The sequence below is a fragment of the Podarcis vaucheri genome (genome assembly GCF_965113315.1).
Source record: "Podarcis vaucheri genome assembly, chromosome: 3".
Classification (NCBI taxonomy): domain Eukaryota; kingdom Metazoa; phylum Chordata; class Lepidosauria; order Squamata; family Lacertidae; genus Podarcis; species Podarcis vaucheri.
In genome coordinates, this window is record NC_138761.1 from 71,393,249 (window position 1) to 71,414,604 (window position 21,356).

The 21,356-nt window shown below is 43.7% G+C and overlaps 3 protein-coding genes across 6 annotated transcripts in view; 1 reads left to right on the forward strand and 2 right to left on the reverse strand.

The window, feature by feature from the left end:
• KPNA5 (karyopherin subunit alpha 5) overlaps positions 1-7,629 on the reverse strand; it is a 20,780-nt gene extending 13,151 nt beyond the window's left edge. The window contains exons 1-6 of the mRNA XM_082216587.1: positions 7,431-7,629; positions 5,265-5,398; positions 3,751-3,852; positions 3,567-3,666; positions 1,956-2,050; positions 142-273 (exon numbers count right to left, since the gene is read on the reverse strand). Of these exons, the coding sequence (XP_082072713.1) occupies positions 142-273; positions 1,956-2,050; positions 3,567-3,666; positions 3,751-3,852; positions 5,265-5,398; positions 7,431-7,434 (567 nt within the window). The 5' untranslated portion in view covers positions 7,435-7,629. The remainder of the gene's footprint in view (positions 1-141; positions 274-1,955; positions 2,051-3,566; positions 3,667-3,750; positions 3,853-5,264; positions 5,399-7,430) is intronic.
• Positions 6,930-16,810, forward strand: ZUP1 (zinc finger containing ubiquitin peptidase 1). 4 transcript variants are annotated; one of them, XM_082216589.1, is made up of 9 exons: positions 6,930-7,033; positions 9,410-9,520; positions 11,478-11,590; positions 12,395-12,563; positions 13,655-13,843; positions 14,260-14,428; positions 15,119-15,270; positions 16,321-16,538; positions 16,641-16,810. In XM_082216589.1, the coding sequence occupies exons 2-9, from the start codon at positions 9,439-9,441 to the stop codon at positions 16,686-16,688; spliced, it is 1,140 nt and encodes a 379-aa protein (XP_082072715.1). In that variant the 5' UTR covers positions 6,930-7,033; positions 9,410-9,438; the 3' UTR covers positions 16,689-16,810. The 4 variants fall into 4 exon arrangements, with proteins under 4 accessions (XP_082072715.1, XP_082072717.1, XP_082072714.1 ...); XM_082216591.1 differs by lacking the exon at positions 6,930-7,033 and adding an exon at positions 8,260-8,367; XM_082216588.1 differs by lacking the exon at positions 6,930-7,033 and adding an exon at positions 8,471-8,723.
• A 2,805-nt stretch (positions 16,811-19,615) lies between these two features.
• DHRS1 (dehydrogenase/reductase 1) lies at positions 19,616-21,097 on the reverse strand. The gene has a single exon (XM_082216592.1). It carries the CDS (start codon positions 20,968-20,970, stop codon positions 20,062-20,064), a length of 909 nt encoding a protein of 302 aa, XP_082072718.1. The 5' UTR covers positions 20,971-21,097; the 3' UTR covers positions 19,616-20,061.
• Positions 21,098-21,356: the final 259 nt, after the last annotated feature.

Here is a 21,356-nt window from a genome sequence, read left to right on the forward strand (position 1 = left end):
AGAAGCCTTAACCACAATCCCAGCTTCTATCAACCCATTAAGCAAAACTCTGTGAACAAGACTCAGGCTCAGGAAATTAACACTAAGCCACAGTTTAACATTACTTCGAAACCAGATCAATGTGTTGGTGCCAGAAGTTACCTGTTCCTGGATATCTTCATGTTCAGAGTTCAGCAACTTGATAAAAATTGGGACAGCTCCGGTCTCGATTACCACTTTAGTGTGCAGAAATGTCCCAGATGCTATATTTGTAAGAGCCCATGCTGCTTCAAACTAAAAGACAAAAATATAGTTAAATTTAAAAAACTGTAAAATATGGATTAAGATTAAGAACATAGGAATAGCCTGCTCATCACAGTGGCCAACTAGATGCCCATGGAAATTCAGCAAGCAGAACCGGAGTACAACAGCCCTCTCTCCATCTTATTTCCTAGGTACAAAATACACTCTGTAACCACATTTTCCATTTCTTGTGATGAAATAAGCCAACATTTTATTTTGAAAGTATATTATTGAAAATAAGTAATGTTGGACTATGATCAGAGAAATATGGGTTGAAATTCCTGCTCAGCCATGAATCTCCCACTGCTAGTCTTGGGCAAATCACTTTCTCGCAGCCTCACAGGATTGTTAAACTGAAACTGATGTGTGTGGATACCCTTTCCTGAATGGTGGGAGGCAGATGTAATAGATAAACAGAATAAAATTATTTCACAAGTAGGCTCTGTGGAGGAAGCAAAGAAAGACCATGGCAGCTGCATGAGCAGCCAGAGGTCCAGTCCAATGTTGCCACTTACGTACCACTTTACAGTGTTTGTGTATGCATGTTTTGACATGTGTACAATGAAACATGGGGATATCTCTCAATGGAAGTATTCTGTAAAGCTGCCTCATAGATGTGCTGGGGCACAGATCACAATCTCTCTCCCACAACCAGTTGTTGTTGTTTAGTCGTGTCCGACTCTTTGTGACCCCATGGACCAGAGCACGCCAGGCACTTCTGACTTCCACTGTCTCCCGCAGTTTGGTCAGACTCATGCTGGTAGCTTCGAGAACGCAATCCAACCATCTCGTCCTCTGTCGTCCCCTTCTCCTTCTGCCCTCAATCTTTCCCAACATCAGGGTCTTTTCCAGGGAGTCTCCTCATGAGGTGGCCAAAGTACTGGAGCCTCAGCTTCACGATCTGACCTTCCAGTGAGCAACCAGTATCCCTCCCCAATACAGAGGAGAGGACTAGAAGTATGTGCAAAAAGCAGAATTCAAATCCTTATTTCCTGATCTCTAATGCAGCACTATTGCTCGTTGCACGACTGCATCAAGCCAGGTGCTGCCTCCTTTATTATTTGTTGCATATACCATACAGCTCTTCATTTTTTTTAAAAAAAATAATAATAATCCCAGGGCAGTTGACATAATGTAACATTAAATTTGAGAAAGCAAGTTAACATATACATTTAAGACCCACAAACATATTCAACACAGAGAAAAGCCAATACAGCGGGAGAAAACCTTATCATACAACCATATGACTACAGAAAAAAAGTCAACCATGAAGCTTTGTTGTTTAGTCGTTTAGTCATGTCCGACTCTTCGTGACCCCATGGACCATGCAGCTTACGGAGACCCAAAAGCCAAACAAAACAGGCACACTTTCAACTGGCACCAAAACTGAGCCACTGTAAGCACCTGTTGCACCTCCAGAGGCAGGAAATTTCAAATGTAGGATGCTACAATGGAATAAAAGCCCTTCAGGCTCCACCCAAAGGCAAAATTACAAGGAAAGTCAACATGGCTACCTTTAATTTGTATTTTTTATTGTGTGTGTGTATTTGTCTCTGCATGTCTGGTATGTCTGAGAGAAAAAAACACCACCATCACCCAGCAGAAGGATCTGAATTCTTCAAATGTTGACATTTTCCCAATGCCTTAGCACATATATTATTAAGCGAACTCACCTGAAGAGTGCAATTGTCATTCTTTTCTAGAAATTTCACAAATCTCTGCACAACTCCTGGTTTTTGTATGACTTCATCTATTGGAGGATTAGGTTCTGAAAATAAAGGTTAATTAGACTGATTAAAACAAACGTTAGACCAAAGTTCAGCTTGGAGCAGGTTAAAGAAGACAGGAAGGTGCAATTAAGGAAACAGGTAAGCAGCAGATATAGCTGCTAGGCACCTGGGTTTGGATGAAGAATTCCAAATAACTGTCTCTGTTACTCATAGGGATATAATAAAGCTAAAATGTTGTTAAGATCTCCCTGGAGATAGAGTAAAGTAAAAATATAACAGATTGCCCAGTCAGCAAAGGAAATAAGCTAATGTTATCAACCAAGAAAATCTAGTTGATTAAACAATAAATCAGCTGGAAGATGACCAATCATGTACTGTATATAATTGTATAACCTCAGTGAGTGAGCACAGATGCAAACGGTTAAAGCATGAAGAGGCCAGCTGGATTTGACCAAAGCTGCTGCTTGTCCAGTTTTCTAGTTATGAGACATATGTGTCCGAGAAGCCCATAAGTTCTCCTCCTTTCTTTGCTCCTCCATACAACTCTAACATTAATAGTGCCACTGAACACAGGAGGCTTGCAGCTCATAGCAATTGGTAAACTTAGCCACAATTCATTCAACCTATCCTTTGTTGGATCAATGGCTAGTCTGGCAAGGTGGGGGGAAAGTCTCAAAATCACGCTCGCTCACACAGCTTCAACAAATTCCAAAAACCGGCACAGGCTTATAGAAGCATGTATATATTTTTGGCAGCTAACACTGGAAATTCAGTTGGCTCAAGGGACAAAAGCTGCCCACCAGAAGCTTCCTTTAAGCCAAGCATAAACCTCCATAATAGCTACAAGGAAAGAAGGAGGTTCAAGCTTAACCCGCCCTTTTGGCCAGAGCGCATTGTGGCAATTGAACACAGAGTGCCTTTGTCCCTTGAGCCCAAGACAAGCTCCAGTGTTAAATGTTGAAAGTGAAAAGGGAGGGGGAAGTAGTAGCAATATTTCTTTGTCCCTCAAGCCATTGCAGGGGCTTGATTACTTTGTGGCCATGGGTGCTCAGCTCCTAAGACCAAAAGGAACCTCTCATGGGGCCCACCACCATAATCCTGTGGTTGGGATGTGTGTGCTTGTGCCCAAGCAGAGTTCCAAATTATTTTTGTCACTAGTTCAATTCATGGAAATAATTTCAACACAGTTGATACAAATAACATTACCGCAGTAACAGAACACTCAACTTTGAGTACATCCAATAAAAACAATTAGTTTTAAGTCCCATACAACAAACTAGATGAATTATTGGAGCTGCAAAGAACAGTGGGATATTAAGTGAAGCATGCAGTTGCTGTCCTGCTACCGTTTTGTTTTGTTTTCACAGAGTGACTTTTGGCATTCAGCCATCATTTCTGAATGAATACAGGCACTCATGTGATGAAAAACACAGACCACAGTCCAACAAACTGTGTTTTAAAAATAAATCTGTCCTCCCCCCCCCCCCTGCAATTTGAACCCATGGGAATAACATTCACAACTTCCAGTTTCTAAGGAAAAAAAATACAAATTACCTTTAGAAAGCAGTTTTCTAAATCTTTGAGTAGCTGCAAGTTGTTGGTCGGGATCTTCTGAGAAAACCATCTGCACCATATCACAGGTAATGACATCTTCCTAAAAAGTAAAAGTAAAAGATTATTACTCTGACATCTTTCAGCTACAACTGTCAAAATGCTCTGTCTGTTGGCGGTAATTTACCTCAGGAATAGGCACTGTAGAGCTCACATCAGGATCCTGGATTGGACTTTCTTGCATCAACTCTTCATTTCCCAGTAGAGCAACATTTCTGCGTTTAAATAACTAAGAAAAAGAATCAGGTTTGTTTTCAGATTGAGGAGGGAGAGAACTGCATTTAAAATTTGTTTACATAAATAACCCTCAACCACCTCCATTTCCAAGTTGTTCAAACACGAAAATCATTCACTTCCTCTGACAGCCTCTTTAAAATCAGGGATTTCAATAAAAGTTTAAGTACACACCCAGTTACATTTTAACCCAATTTGGTAATGATCATAGACAATGCTGGAAATAGCGTCAGAAGAGCCAGATCAAATTTTGCAGAAGAGGGGAGACAATACATATAATTCCACAACCTGAACCTGATCTCAGTCTTGGCTTCCACTACATGTCTGAACTGGCCCCAGAAGGTTTCCAGTTTAGATGTATTACACAAACTCCAAAATTCAACATTGTAAACCTAAAGCTATTTTATCTAGTAGATAATAATTCTCTGTTTTGAGAGTTAGATTTCGGTGGGGGAAGGGAAAGGAGGGCAAATCTACTGTGGACCAATAACTTATTGTCCTGATGTGGCCTATTGCATTTTTCAAACAAATACAGTTCTGACACCAGATGCTGAGAACAAACAGAAGACGGCAAACACCATCATGTTCTATTTGTGTCCAAATGCACCTGGCAGGCTACTGAAAAACAGCTGCCCTTTGGCTGATCCGCAAGGCAATATCCTCTACAGTTAAAATAAAATACCTTTATAAACTAACACTACTTTTCTAAAAGCCAAACCCAAATATATATGCACAATAATCACTTACTGCAAACATGGGTCTATATGCAAGTAGAGCAATACCACAAATAAAAACACAGTGGTGTGTTAGCAAATAAGGGCTTTCTTTGGGTAGTAAAAACAACTGACAGTACATCAGAAAAGCCGAGCTTTTGTCGGCTCCCTAATGCCTCTTGGTTTAGCAGACCATGGTAACATACTTCCAAATGTATAGATGCACAGTTCTCCTAAACTGAATAATGTCACTTATTTATCTATAGATATTTTATTCTGCAAGTCAGCCAAAAAAAAGGTGGCTAACAAACAAGACAATCACTAAACAACAAATGATCACTAAACAAGACACACATTTAATAACAAAATCCTATGCACCATCTATGCAGAAATAAGTCCCGCTGAATTAAATGAGATTTACTTCCAGGTAACTTGGATTGCAGGCATAGGGCCAGATTCAACTAAGTTGTTGTGCTAGAGGAAGCTAGTGCAATGACTACTCCTAGCAAAACAAGGCTTTCCTCCTGCTGCCACCCCCCAAATCTGCTTGGGAGAATCAGGAGACCGACCCCCCCCCCGAAAAGCTCAAGGGAGGAAAGGAAGTGTGCTCTGTCTGGCAAGCAAAAATGCTTGTGCTGATGGAATGATCACCTTAGCGTGATACCGAATCCCCCCATAATCTTTAAAGACTTACTTGTTCTTCCCTTTTCTGTTTACGAAGCTGAATACCTTCCTCTTCTCTTCGCCGCCGCATCTCTTGGGGATTGAGGGCATTGTTTTTATAACTTTTCATTCTGTAGTGATCCTTTTCTGGGCTTGCCATGGTATCTACAATAAAGAGCAAGAGAATTGATTGCATTTCCTTCTCTGGACTGCCAGTCAAGTCCAAGGTAACAAGAGGCGATAACCTAGGGCCAACCCACACCTCACATTTAAAGAACATTCAATGCACTTTGAAAACATACTGCTTCCACTAAAGATCCTGGGAACTGTAGTTTCCCCCTCACAGAGCTACTGTTCTAAGTGTCCTTAACAAACTACAGTTCTCAGGATTCCTTGGGGCAAGTCATGTGCTTTAAGTGTGTGCTGGGTGTGCTTTAAATATACGGTGTGAATCTGGCCCTAGAAAGAATATATGAATATTTACTGTTCTACATATTATTATGTCTGTGTAGGCAACATCAGCATTTAACACAGGAATTTCTGCTACTACCAGATACAGCTTTACAATACATGAACAAGCAGCTGGAACAAGTCTCCTATGAGGAAAGATTGCAGCATTTGTGGTTTTCTTAGTTTCAAAAAAGGGCACCACTCCTGAGGGGGCACTACCACCTGTTGCCACCAAGCATACTTCAAACAGAAAGGGTGCATGGGGCAGAAGATCTTAAACAAGATATTACAATGCGTTCCAATTTACAGGAAGTTGATGGAAAGCTATGTGAATGTTTCTGACATGAATTGACATCACAGACCTAATTCAAAGACAAAATGTTCAGAACACCTCAGATACAAGGATCTTCAACTGAATCACTTCAAAAAATCAGGTGCTGGACACCAAATGTATAGTTAGGGTTGCCAGTGGACTAGAAGAAACTAGCCTTTAACTGTGGCTTGATATACAGTAAGCAGGAGGAAGCTTGTCACGGCGCGTGCATCACATGCTCAAGTCCTCACCTCAAGCTGCTGTTAACAAGACACAATTACAGAAAGTGGACGGAAAGTTGGCACCCCCATACTGTCTAAAAATTACGGGCAGCTTTTGAATAAATCTGCTCGCCATGGCAAGTGTGGTGCCACCCACTGGCAAGTGTGACCAGCAGCACTGTCTTCCCATTTTGAAGCTGCAGAGGTTTGTGGAGATTGCTGGACTGTTGCACCATGACACCACTAGCTCCAAAGTTGGGAGGAAGGCTGGGACTTGTTTGACAGCTGCGTGGCCGAATCACCCAACACAACCTTGGTCTTTCAGAGCCAGATCTACAAGTCCCAGGGCCCCATACTGACATGTCCCACTCCCAAGACGGGAAAGAGAGGCAGGAAGGTGCAGGATTAGATTTCCTCCCTGAAGGAGTGCAAAGTGGCAGGTGGTCCCCTTGGCAAATGTGGAAAGGGCGCTGCTGCCTGAAGGCTATTGGGGCGTCTTAGTCACCAGGGACCCTCCTGGCCTCCCTCCCCCCTCCCCCCCCAATGGTTTGGGGGGCTTGACAGGCGCGACGAGAATTCTTAGAATTCTAGAGAGTGTGAAGAGTGTCGTTTTTGTTGTTTCCCGCAAAAAACCTACCCCTTCCCTACGTCCTGCCTCAAAGGCAACCAGCAAGTACAAATCAGCAAAATCAAACGGGCAGATTCCTGGGGGGAAGCCCGTGCCAGGGGAATCCCCGTCAAAACAAGACGGCCGAGTCCCCGCCTCGTGGAGCACCAGGACCAGCAAGTAGGGGAAGATCGCGTGAAGGAACGAAGGTAAGAATAGCACTTGCAAACCAGTTATTAATATAGGCAGATATATATGCGTGCGTGCGTGCATATGCCCTATATATACACATATTTGCTCGGAAATGAGTCCCACCGATGTCAGTGTGGATTACGCGCACAGGACCGCAGCCATGAGTTGCCCGTGGGCTTTCCACCCGAACGCAACAGCCCAGAAAGGGGGTGGGGAGGGGAGGTGCAGCACTGTCCCGCATGCCTGTGGGTCGGGAGGAGATAGGGCAGCAGCGCCAGCGTCCTTTAAAGAAATAGGGATGCGGAGGCAGCAAAGCGCCCCTTGCATTTTGAACCACCCTCCTTTCCTCCCGCCACCCGGAATCCAATGGCAGGAAGGAGCTCGCCCCGCGCCCCTTCCTTCACACTCACGCACCCATTGCGGGCAGCCCCCCGCCGCTTTCCCCTCCGCAGAGCAGCAGAGCGGGCAGATTCGCCGTCCAAGATGGCGGCTCCAGGCGCGCCGAAGAAGCCGGTCCCTCCTCTTCTATCTCCCCCCCCCCGCCCAGCACCACCCGCGCGGTAACGCGCGCGCGCGGAGGGGGAACGGAGCCGCCAATGGCGAGAAACGGGGCTCGCGGTTTTCCCGCGGCCCACGGAAGGCACGCCCATAGAGCTAGGCAGCAGCGGAAGAGCGACATGCGGCTCTCAGCGCGCGGGTTGACTACTAGGGGACGTTTTGCTCCGCCTGGGGGGAAAAAGCAGAGGCTCCTATAATGTAAGTCATGGGCCATGCCTGCTAGCCTGCTCCCTAAAATATCACCGGTTTGCTCATTTCTATATATAGGGTGCCTACATTATGCATGGACTAGTTGCATATATTCATATAGCATATATTCAACACACTAAAACCAGCGACAATGTGTTGTTGAAAAAGGAAAACTGGACATATAAAGGGCTCCGTTACTTTGTCTACTTAGAAGCCCTTTTGTGTCCCATGACACTCCTACCTAATTATACTTTTCAGAGCTTCAAAGAGGAAACTAAATATAAGCAAGAAAAAGAACTCTGTAGGTCAGTTTTCCGCAACCTGGTACCTTACTGGATATTTTTGGGTTGCAACTGTTGCATGACTTTCAGTCCAAATCATATCCAGTAGGTTGCGTAAAACTAAAAGAAGTTTAGTTTAGAAGTTCGTTCTCTTGCTTATACTTCGTTTCCTTCGTGGAATTCTGCAGGAACCAGCATCCTGTCTCCGCAACCAGATGATGCCAACGGGAAGTCCGCGCAGGCTTAGTAGGATGGGAGCTGTAGCTCAAAGCATCTCCACGGCACCTCGTTGGGGAAAGCCAACATAGACTCTTCTGGGGAGCGTGCGTAAACTGCGCGTGCGCAAGGGTCGGGTTACACAGCGGCTGCCTGTGAAACGAAAGTGTAGGCTTGTTTCCATTTTTAGTCAGTCTAGGAGTCACGTGAGAGGATAGAGCCGGGAGAGCGCGCGCGCGGCTGGGCGACGTACGCGGTGGGCTCTTCTCCGCTCGCGCTGGGCTCCTGCCAGCCGCGGTAGGTGTCGAGGTGTTTATATCCGCCTCGTGCCAAGGGGGCGTGGCTCCCGCCGGGAAGGGCGCAGAGATGGAGTTCTCCGGCAAAGCCCGGCAGGGACAGCAGCGGCTTCTGCAGGGGGCCCCGTCCGCTGGCGCCCGCGCCCCGCCGCCTTCTCCCGCCCGCGGTGAGTGAGACCTGGAGGGATGTCGCTTCGCATTTCGGGGCTGTCTGGCTTGAGAATGAAACATTTGCGTGCGGAGTGTCGAGAGAGACCTGCGACCTCACATTCACACGTGCGAGTCGCCCGCTAGATTGACATGCACGTGGGAACCGTCTCTGGTCGGAATATGGGTCTGGCTTTATAGACGTCAGGCGCTTATATAGTATGTAGGGCAGCAGGATCCACCGTGCTCTCGTGCTGCCTATGACCATGAGAGCAGTGTGTGTGTGTGTGTGTGTGTGTGTGTGTGTATAGCAGTGTGTGTGTGTGTATATGTGCCTATGAGCTCCCATGCTCATATATATATGGGGTGAGAGGCAAAAGGAGCTTGGCCCTCATTTCTGAACTCTTTTCATTAATATATATTGTACTCTTGTTTTTCCTTTGCCCATACACAATATCTTCAAAGCACACTAAAAACAGTCTTTCTATTGGTCTGAGTATTGCAGTTTATTCCTCACAGAGTTACAATTTTAAGGCAATGGCAGCTCCAAGCCATCTAGCACTCAAGGGCAGGCACTACCAAGGGACTTCCCCAAACTTGGAACTGCCTTCTAGGTATGAGCTTAGCAAGCAAGCAAGCGTTTCTTTCCAACAGAAGAATATGCAGTGACCTCATCATTTACTCTTAATACTTTGCTTTAATGCAGAAAATGGCCAGGAGCTGTATGAATGCCCAATGTGTCACCTTGTTTGTACTGATTACCCAATTCTGCAGGAACATGTTGAATTACACTTGGAGGAATGCACCTTTTTAGAAGGTAAGGGGAAGATTCCAAAATAGGAAAGACATATTTTGTGTATTGACGAAAGATGTACAGTGGTACCCCGCAAGACGAATGCCTCGCTAAACGAAAAACCCGCAAGACGAAAGGGTTTTCCGATTTTTAGAGGCTTCGCAAGACGAATTTCCCTATGGGCTTGCTTCGCAAGACGAAAGCCCATAGGGAAATCTCCTGGGACAGCGGGGAAACGCAGCGCACCTTCTCCTCTGTTCCCAGACCTGTCCTGAAGGCTTGTGGTGGGAGGTCCGGGAACGGAGGAGAAGGCGCGCAGCCTTCCCGGGGCTTGCGGTGGGAGGAGGGTTTTTCCTCCCCACCGCCAACATTCAGAACAGAGCGCCCTTCGCGCGGGGCAGACACCTGCAGCTTGGGGAGCCCTGCAGGACTTCCCCGCAGGGCTCTCCAAGCTGCAGATAGCAGCCTGCTGCGCCTATCCGCAGCTTGGAGAGCCCTGCGGGGAACTCCTTCTTCCCCCGCCAGCCTTCAGAAAAGGTCTGGGGACAGACTGTCCCCGGACCTGGTCTGAAGGCGGTTTCCCTAGGAACGCATTAATTGATTTTCAATGCATTCCTATGGGAAACCGTGCTTCGCAAGACGAAAAACTCGCAAGAAGAAAAAACTTGCGGAACGAATTAATTTCGTCTTGCGAGGCACCACTGTAATGTTTCATTCAGGAGAAGCTGGTATTATCCAAATAATGCAAGGTAACATGAAATCATATGACTTGGAACTTCATATATGATGCTAAAAAAGTAGAAAACAATGCAGTATAACAACAACAACACTTTCAGAACTGGTAGCAAGTTTGTTTTGTATGTCTCTTTCCTCTAATGCTAGAGTCTGTATCAGTAGAGACACCTAAATAGCATATATCTGTGCCCTGGGTGGATAAAAAACTGAATTAAAGAAGACATTTGAGGAGTCGATTAAAAAACAAATCACATATTTTTGTTTTTTAACATACCACGGTTAAATCTGAATACAAGCATAAGCAACTTCTTAAAAGCCGAATCAGTGGCCTTCAATCAAATGTAATGAGTTATGGCTGCCTTAAAAGAAATATCTGTTTTGGGCACAAGTGAGGTACTTATCATGGTTTTAGTACTGGATACCAAGGATTGGTTAGTCACCACAGGCACAGAGATCCAGGCCCTGGATCTACAATAGTGTTTGTATTTCATTGAGAGGATTACCATTTTGGTGGACTCTGCAACTTGACCAGTTCCCAAATTATCAATATTTCCTCTCCCTAAGCAAACAATAACAATTTACCTTTCATCTTAGGAAAATAAATTACTCTACCAAGGAATTAAATTACTGGTCCTCGCTTCTCAAAAATGCTGGGTCCTTAGCTAAACAGACAGGTACAAATGGGCTGCAATGAGCAAAATATCCAGAGCATTCGCTACTATGCATTTGTGGGCTCAGGATGGGTGTGGAGCAAGGCATTACAGATATGCTGTGTAGAGGAAATGAAAAAGAAAGCAGCAAGGTTAGACAGACATATATTTTGTTCATTTACAGCTAAATAGAACATTCATATTAATGTGTTTAACCAATTTGTATGTATCATTATATCTGAACTACAAGTGAGAAGCTGGGTTTAAATCTGTGATCTAGGTGACTATGAATGGTATTAAATAATACATTCTGCCTAGGAATGTAGGTAAGTTGCAATTCTGTACACTCTTTGCTAGACGTCAGCCCAATATAAGCGCAATGGGACTTAGCTTCTCAGTAAATGGACATAGGATTGTTCTGTAAATTTAAAACATACAGGTTATTAATAAAAACCTGGAATTTTCAGAAATATTCAACATCATCAAATATGGCAGGTCTTCTATGGCAAATGTAATGTACAACATAACCAACTGTTATGTGGCTGTAGCTTCGAAATATTCATTAGACTTTTATTTTATATAATATTGCATGACAGTGGAAAGAAACTTGACTGACCTAGAATTGGCACAGCATCTCCAGAATGAGGAAGACAGGCAAAGAAGAGCAGCAGCAGCAAAACAAGAAAGAGAAGATTTCCAAAAGCTACAGGTGTGGTATCGGTGTTCTAGTTGCAATGTACTTCGGTATAGCTTGTAAATATATGGAGTGTTTTGTAAATGTGTGATGCATTTAAGTATTTATTTTGTGCACAAAGAATTAATGTTTATCGTTAAGTGTCTCTTGGTAGCAGTTGGTTGAGCAGAGAGCCGAATGCCTTTGGTCAGGATGCATTTTATAAGCTAGGTCAGAGGTTCCCAAACTTTAAAAGGAAAACTATAGAGACAAGTGTGCAGAGACTTCCAGCGTTCAGAGGTTGCAAGTAGAAATGTGAGTAATTTCTCTTTTGAGAATTCATCACAAAGAATGACTCTGTAGATAATTTGCTGTTTCTTATTAATTATCATGGAATTTCATGCCTAGGTTTTTCAAGCTGTACTACCCTAGTTCAGAAGCAGTACAAATTGTAATATTTATTATTTCTTTAGAGAAATACCATAAAGAGTGCATATGAGTGAGTGTGTGTGTATACCATAAAGTGTGTGTGTGTGTGTGTGTGGATATATATAATTTATTAAGTTTATTAGTCACTTGTTCTCTAAAAGGTCCCCAATAACATTGAAAAATACATACATAAATACATCATATCATTGAAAAAGGGTATTCTGGTTATACTACAAAGGTTACACTTAACTCTTAAATGGGCAGCTTCGTGTTCTGAATCGACTTCCATGGTTCTCTTGCATTCTCTCCTCTGTGCAAGGTTGAAGCAGGATTGCATGCGCTAACAATTCTTCTTTCTCCAGGAACTGCTAAGACTTTTTATTGCTTAAAAGTATAATATATCCTTAACAGAGGCAATACGGCTTGGATGGCTCAGGAGGATATAAGCAGCAGTCACTAAAAAATATGGAAAAGGAAGTGGCTTTTGGGAGAATGACCCCATCTGACTATCACAGGAGAAAAGCTGACATGATGGAATCTCTGGCTTTCGGTATTGATGATGGAAAGACAAAGACATCAGGTGAGTAATTAAAAATGTGTGAGTTTCTTCAAAGGTCTGACTGAGGTGTCTAAAAATCATTTTGCCAAAAGCCATTGTTAAATAAGTGTGCTGCAGATTGCAAAATATTTTTTTTCTGCCTGCAGAGAAATAAGAGTATGGACCTTTAGACAGGAGCTAAGAATGGCAATTCCTACAATCCATATTAAAGATAATGGCTCTCAGGTAGATTTAAAGTCACGATTCAAAAATAGGTTATAAATTGTCTAAATCTTTTATCTAAATACCGTGACAAATTTCAAAGTAGAGAACTGGCAGTCATCATGGTTTTTGCCAACCTTCACAAATAGTAACAGGAAACATACTGCAGTTCTCTGGTGTATATGGTAGGCTTGCTATCTAGCTAAGGGTGAATTATTTCATAAAATTTTCTCAGTAATTATGACCAAATGCTGTCTTGTTTCTGCTTGGTTCGCAGTATCTTAATATATTACACCTAGTCTCCTGTAATGATTTGACACCTTCATTAAGGAAACATTCTGCTTAAATAAAGCTGTACAGTGGTGGTGACTGGCTGTTTGCCTTGTCAGCCCTTCAAACAACTTCCTTGTCTGACGGCACAGTGGTGATCACAGGTTTCACATATTATATCTTTACTCTTGGCTTCAGGCAGTTCTTCTCTTGCGTGACTACTTTGGCACTCTTGTGGTTTTTGCCAGATTTTTCACCTTTTAACTATTGTTTTAGCTTCAAAATTGAAATAATCATTAAATTCACTCGTGCTGTGTGTCACTTAATTTGCACTCTTAGTTGCATGTGCCTTAGTCTCTCTCCATTCACCATAAGGCCTTGGACAGCTTGCCTAACACAGGATAGTAAATCTATAGCTGACGAACAGGCTTGGAGCCATGTCTTCTGTCAGCATGTTAAACTATTCACTACTTGTTCCCTGCTCTTTGTACAGTTATGTAGAATTCGGCAGTCATTATTATTACTTTTTTCATACTGGTTGCATCTTGCAAATTGTGTGACTGTTGTTGAAGTATCATCAGTAAATAGACTTGCATAAACTTAAGTCTCTTTCTCTCCCTATCTCCCCTTTTTTAAATCAGGAATTACTGAAGTACTGTGCCAGTATTATCAGAATGAATGTAAAGACATAAAGCGTGTATGGCTTTCTACAGGAGTAGATCACTTCCATTGTTCTTTAGGAGACAGAGGTTGGGGCTGCGGTTATAGGAACTTCCAAATGCTTCTTTCTTCCCTCTTGAGGAACAGTACCTATGAAGAGTGCTTGAAAGGTGGGTATTTTTGCATGGAATTGTGCTGCCAGTGGCACATTTGCCAGCCTGAGCGCTTGCTAAAAATGTGTTCCTATGCTGGCGTATATTACAATATCTGCAACATATAGGTTAAAAATTGGTGGATACAAGAACAGTTTTTTTCAATTTTATAGATTGAAAATGAGCCTGCAGAATATGAACCTTTTCCTGTACAGATCATACCTTCCTTAGGTCTTACTCGGGCTCAAGTTGACGGGAAGTCCTTCCCACTGATGTCATTTTTTGCTGGAAATCTTTTATGTCAAACAAGAGGAAGTAATTCCCCGACAGTAAAGGCCGTCCCACTTCAGGACACTTAGAAATCTATTGTAACTTTGCTTTTGCCTTTTCATAGCTGCAACTTGAATGTTGTCCCGTTGTTGTTGTTGTTTTAGATAATTCATCAATTCCATGCATTCCAAAAATTCAGTCCTTGATTGAAGATGCTTGGAAAGAAGGCTTTGACCCACTAGGAGCTTCTCACTTCAACAGCAGATTACATGGAACTAAGGCATGGATAGGAGCATGTGAAATTTATTCACTTTTAACTTCTCTCAGGATAAAGTAAGTGCTGCCTATTAAAGGAAGTAAAAAGGTTTAAGTTCTAAGCACATGACACCAATTATGAGAGTGATTTTATGTGAATATCACAGAAATTCAAGCTCATACTGGTCCTATGTAGAGATGGCATTTCCAGGAGAATAAGAACATGAAATACTTAAGGGAAAATTGTGTTGGCAATTGGTCAATCAGTTGCCTAGGACCTTCCTCCTTGCATCTTTCCTTGCAACTCTCTTTTTAAAAGAAGATTGCTACTTCCAAAGTTCTTCCAAGTATAAATAGTGCAGTTATTGCTTGCTATAGCATGCTTTCATTTCAATGGCTTGAGTTTCATACCAAGAAAAAGTATAAGCTGTATATTTATTTATAAAACATATATATCCTGTTCATTAGTGTTTCAAATCAGGGCAGGTAACAATTAGGTAGTAAAAAAAAGAAGAAAAAGGCCACCCAGATTAACATTGCAGGGTTTTTTTTTAAAATATCAAGTAAAAGATCAATCTCACACTAGGGGGAGCTGTGTACTTGAAGTAAGATGTGCAACTACAAACTCACAAATGTGACCATTGTTCTTACTGCGGAGACTAAAGAATTATAAGTGGTAGAACTTGGTGACTAATGCCCTAAACAAAAGATGCTATCTGACATTGTAAACTAACAGTTTATAAAGGCTTCATTTAAACTGCCTTATAGGTGTCAGGTCATTGATTTTCACCAGCCAACAGGCCCTGCAGGAACACATCCTCGTTTGTTGGAGTGGGTTTTCAACTATTACTCAGCAGACAAGGAAAACAGTGCAAAGGTTGTGTGTACTCCCAAGCCACCAATCTACCTTCAGCACCAAGGTCAGCGAAACTTTCCACTTCTCTCTTTTCTAAACGTGAAGCTGTGTTACTCATGTATTACTGGTGTCCCCATGTCCAGTTTTTTGTTTTATGAATTATGCTTCCTGGAAGAGCAGCGGAATGTCTTCTTAACTGTAATTCTCAAATATAATTGTATTATTTATTTCATAAAATTTACACACTGCTCAGTTGTAAAAACAAAAACAAAAAACCTCCTCAAAGTAGTTTACAAAAGATTGTAATTGTAGACCACAAGCTTAACATGAGTCAACAGTGTGATGTAGCAGGGGTGGAAAAAAAGCAAATTCTATTCTATGCTGTATCAACAAAATTATAGTATCCCAATCAAGGGAAATCATAGTAGTTCTTTATTCTGCCTTGGTCAGACCACACCTGGAGTACAGGAGTCTGGAAACCAAGCTTTATGAGGAACAGTTGAGGGAGTTATGTTTAGCCCGGATCAGGGGAGACTGAAAGGAGATACGATAGCCATCTTCAAATATTTAAAGGGCTGCCACATGGAGGATGGAGCAAGTTTGTTTTCTCCTGCTCTGGAGGCTATAGTAGCCTGAACCAATGGATTCAAATTACAAGAAAGGAGATTCCAACTAAACACCAGAAATAACTTTCTGATACTAAAAGCTGTTTGACAGTGGAACTATCTCCCACGAGAGGTGGTGGACTCTCCTTACTTGGAGATTTTAGGCAAAGGTTGGATGGCCATTTGTCATGTGTGTTGTAGTTGAGATTCATGCATTGCAGGGGGTTAGACTAGTGGGGTTGTGGGGTTTTTTGGTATATTAACAGATTTGAGGGGATGGTCTGTGTTATGAGCTGCTTTGAAAGAGAGAAAATGGTAGATTTTAAAAATAAAACTTACCTGAAAAAGACATTTATACAAGTAATTTGTTTTTATAACAATTACAATCATCTGTATTGCAATTCTGTACAGCAGTTTGGGGTTTTGCTTAAGGGGTTTGTAGACGGTGTGTTAGCAGTAATGTATACTTGATGGGTGTGTTTTGGTGTTTTTTTTTTTTAAAAAAATAGGTCATAGTCGTACTATTATTGGAATAGAAGAAAGGAAAAACAAAACTGTGTGCCTACTGATGTTTGATCCAGGTTGCCCCTCACAAGAGATGCAAAAACTCTTAAAAGGCATAGATGGGAACAGTCTCAGATTGCTTCGAAGATTTGTGGGCAGCTTAAAACATAAACAGTATCAGCTTGTGGCCATAGACGGTGTACTGTCAGCGGAGGAAAAAGTTGTGAGTATTTCAGATAAGAGCCCATCTGATTAAATATCTTAGTGACCTACTGTGGTGTAAGTAAAAGTGGCAATGCTAACTCTTGTTTGTCTCTCACTTAAGACTCGTAGGCAGGCTTCTCAGCGCTTCGTGGCTCAGCGGATTTCTTGAAATTAGGAATCCTGAAGAATATCAAGGAAGCTGCAGGAGAGATTCTGGTGCATTCACACACGTTCTTGAACAATGTACATAAAACTTTTTAAGACTTAAAAATAAACGTTGGAGGGAAATGACTTGTTGGCATGTGATTTGTTGTATCAGATTGAGGAAAGGTACAATCCTAAATTACGAAGTCATTATAGCAAACTATTTTTAAATATGTATGACAGGCAACAATACTGTGCTGCTCTTTTCAGTGTTTCAGAGAAAAAAAATATTTATGTGCTAATACAGAACCAGCCAAAGTCTGCCACATACTACAGTATCTTATAGTACTTGACATATTCTAAAATGGCTAACTCAGCCCTTATACTAGAGGGGGTGCAGCAGGAAGTCCTCAAAGGGAATAAAAGAAAGAAAGAATGAAATTTCTGGCTTAGTGGGATCTCTCACAACAGAAAGTTTACTTTGGCTTGAATTACAGTTGCCCCACTTCCCTTAAATGTACATTTTACCTCTGGTATTATAGGATCCTGTAAGTACCTAGGCAAGCAGAGTAAGACTATTAAGGACTATCACAGTGCAGCTGAAAAGTTGGTGTCTACATGTTGATGCAGCCAATATTCCTACAACTCCTCAACTCACTTGACTGCACAGTGTGTTTAGTTTTCCAAGCCACTTCAGGCAAGAACAGAAAGTACAGGGATTTAACAGCCAGGCTACAAGTTGCATTTAGTATTCCTTTAAAAAGATCTGAAGTACTTTTCTTTGGAATGTTTAACCAAGCTGCGTATGTCTGACATAGACATTCTATTAAAATAATTGCAGCATAATCTAGCATCCCACTCAAGACTGCCTAGAACTTGTATTACTGGTCTGGGTGGAATTGTTCAGGATTGCATCTCTAATTATAATGTAATTCAAGTAAACTCTTGAGAACATCTTGTCAACTGCAGGTTTCAGCTGCAATAAAGCCATAATTAAATGGGGAGAATCTACAGGAGATTAAGTAATGCCTCCTTAGCTACCTTTGGAGCAGGAAGAAGCAACCTGTGATTATGAAGATGTTGATGAACTGCAACTTCCCTAAATCACTGGTCATGCTGGCTGAAGTTGATGGGACAACAGCTGGAGGCCCATGACTTCCCATTTGTGTCTTAAAATGTTTTATTGTTTGCACATGCTGGTTAACACATGTGCCTATAAGCATTTAGGCTGTACCGCTTGAGCCTTTTGTCTGTCTGTACTTAATTTACCAGATTTATTATTTGATGGACACTGCTCAACATGCAACTCCTCTCCTCTCTTCCTTCTCTTGAGGGAGACAGCAACAGCATGGCAGTGCTAGAAGACCCAAGGCTGGCTTAAGCTTGCTTGTCACCATCCCTCTGCATTTTCCAAGTCAGCTGCTGTTTTAAGTGCTAATACAAATGAGCTTCCAAGCGGGTGATGATGCCAGGCATGAATTACACAACTTCCAACAGTGATTGGTATAGAGTGTTGCACAGCAAAACACTGGAAGCAAATGTTCAGAAACTGGCCAATTGGGTAAAGCCACCTCTGTAGGGTACATGTAGCATCATTGTGAAGCATTAACCAGCTCGGCAGTTGGTAAGGGATAGTTTTATCCCTTACCACTACAGTCACTTGCTTTCTTCCCAAAACTGACAGTTTGAGGTCAGTGCCTTGGCACGCCAAGCAAGGGGGATTGTGAAAGGAGATTTATATTAACTGGTTTTATCAGTATTGGTTCTCTAGATGGGATACAAATGTCATAACATTTTTTGCTAATGCAGTTATTACAAAACCAAACCTGGATGTAGACCAGCTATTGTTGGAACCAGTTTCTCAGTATCAAATTAGAGATAAAGGGAGAGTAAAGTCTACAGCAGCTGTGTCATGTCTACTATTTAACTGAAACTTTTATCATTTTCAAAAGTAGTTGGTATTGGAGAGATTAGATGTAACTTACTTTTATTATTGCAAACATCACCAACCCAAAAACAAAGGGTGGGGGAGAGCAGAGGGCACACACAATCTAGATAAAGAAAGGTGAGTGGGAAAGGTTTTGTTTCTCACCACTATTAAAATGACTTCTACCTGAAGTTGCTTTTATTTTTTTTCTAATGGGCCCTTTAGGGTGTATGTAATGGAGTTTCCCTAACAAACTCACCTCTCTGTTCCTTCATCTCTTAAAGTAACACAGCAGACCCTCAAAAGTCTGAGGCAGAAAAATGCTGATATACCTTAGCCCCTTTCCTATGAAAAGCAAAGAGCAGAACTGAGGTGGAGTAAGGGTATGACAAAAGTGGGATGAATCTCTTTGTATTTGCAGGGCTGGAATATGTCCTTCAACTCTGATAATGTGCTCATGCTTGTCTGGATGGATGGAGGAGATAGGAGTATGTTTGTGTGTAAAAGGCAAAAATTAACATCCAAGTTAAATTTATATTGGCTGCTTTGCCCACCTTTGCCTATTGCCTGTTGCCCTCAGAAAGTTGTCCGAAAGAGAATGTGGCCCACTGGATGAAAAAGATTCCTCACCTCTAGTTAAGAATGCCTCACCTCTGTCTGCTCCAGAGTACATCTTTTTTCTCAAGAAGCCTAGATATGCCTTTTTAGAATTTCACACATCTTTTGAAATGAAGCTTAAGACATCGCAAAGGGTTTTTTAACCCATACCAATACATATATTAGAGCAGTGCATAGGGTGTGTACTCTCTGGATTACCTGAGCAGTTTGTGCATTTTCCCAGAGCGCAAAACTATCCTCCCTTCCTGCAGTGGGATGATCTTCCAGATCTAAAACAGTGCTTGCTCTTCGATAAAGATGCAGTGATATCACCAGGCCCCCGTGTAGAAAATTTAGGGGCGGGCAGGAATGGTGTATTTCACAGGGGCAAAAAATAGGAGCAAAGTATTGCCAGCTATGACAAAGTCTCTCAGAGCAAATGCATTTAATTGCAGAGTAGCTTCTTTAAGCTACTTCTGTCACATCCAAAATACAGGAATGATGAAAGATGCACCCCAAGTGTCAGAACTTGGGCTTATAATTGAATACAGAATTATAAGGAAACCGGTTAACAGCTTTCTATAAAGCACAGAAAGAAGATATTGCAGAAATCAGCCCTTCCTTTTAAGAGCCTGGAAAACCCTCTTAAAATGATTTCAAATTCAAACTTGGAAGTGCTTTCTATTGCAAACAACTGTAATAATAAAATAATTAACGCACCAACCAAGTAAGTGTCAAAATGAAGTTTTCAGCAATTGGAGAAGGTTAAAGGCATAGCTGCACAATATACCTCTTAGGCTTGTTTTTTTGATTTAAATTGAGGCGGCTGGATGGGTGGGTAAACGGAAAACTTGCTAGAATAGAGAGCGAGAGCTCACTTGGGGATGGTGATGAACCGAGGTATGAGGCGGAATAAACCGGCCAGTTTGGGCATCAGCTCCGAGAGGATGTCCCGCACCGAGAGGTAGTTGAAGACTTCCCTGCCGTCCACATCCTTGAAGCCGTAAAGGCGGGCGAGGTCCGGGTTGAGGAGCACCTTCCCGCTGTGGCGCATGACACGCGGGTCGGACGCCAGGCTCACCACGCACTTCCCGCTCACTTCGGGGGTCTCTCCCGCGGAGGCCATCTTCTCCTTCAGCTTCGCCATCATGGGCCCCGTCCTGTGCTCCACTTCCTTCGCCAGGCTCTCGGTGCGCACGAAGCCCGGCCACAGCGCCACCGAGGCCACGCCGAAGGGGCGCAGCTCGACGGCGCAGTCGGCGGCCAGGCGGTCGCAGGCGGCCTTGCCGATCCCGTAGGGCACGTCGAACATGTAGCGCAGCCCTCCGGGCGACGAGATGGTGACGACCAGCCCCCTGCCAGCGGGCACCATCAGCCGGGCGGCGTAGACGGTGCAGATGTAGTGGCCCCGCAGGCCCGCGTTGTTGATCTGGTCCCACAGGGCCGTCGAGCTCTCCCAGAAGGGCAGCCCGAAGCCCTCCACGATGGAGCCCACCCCGGAGAAGGCGTTGTTGACCAGCACGTCCAGGCGGCCCGCCTGCTCCTGCCGGACGCGCTCGAACAGCGCCACCACGTCTTCCTCCCGGGACGAGTCGCACACCACCGGCACGCACTTCCCGCCGCGGGCCCGCACCTCCGTCGCCGCCTCCTCCAGCGCCTCGCGGTGCCGAGCCGTGATATACACGGTGGCGCCCGCCCCGGACAGCTGCAGCGCGATACCCTTGCCGATGCCTCGAGAGGCGCCCGTCACCACGCACACGTGCCCCGACAGAGGCTTGGCCATGGCGGCGAGGCGAAGCGTTGCCAGGCGGATGAGAAGCGTGCAGGCCGCAGTCGGGCTGGAGCGGCGACTGTCAGAGCTGCAGTGCCGGTCTGGGCGGTTGGGGAGCTCGGCTTAAAGGCCCTCCTCCTCCTCCCCGCGGCTCCTCCTGCGAACAGGCATGCCGGGATCGGGCGGCGGCGGGGGAGGCACGGGCGCGCGCTCCATCCGCGAAGCTGCACTTCGCCTCCCCAACGCGGCGCTCCCTCCACCTTCGCTGCTTCGCCGGGAGGGGTCGGCAGGTGCGAGCTCTACCCACCGCTCTACCCGCTTACCTAAGCCTGCTGCCCAGTGTTTGCAGGGGTGACAAGCCTCCCTGCCAAAGCGTGGGGAGCAACCCGCCTTGAAAC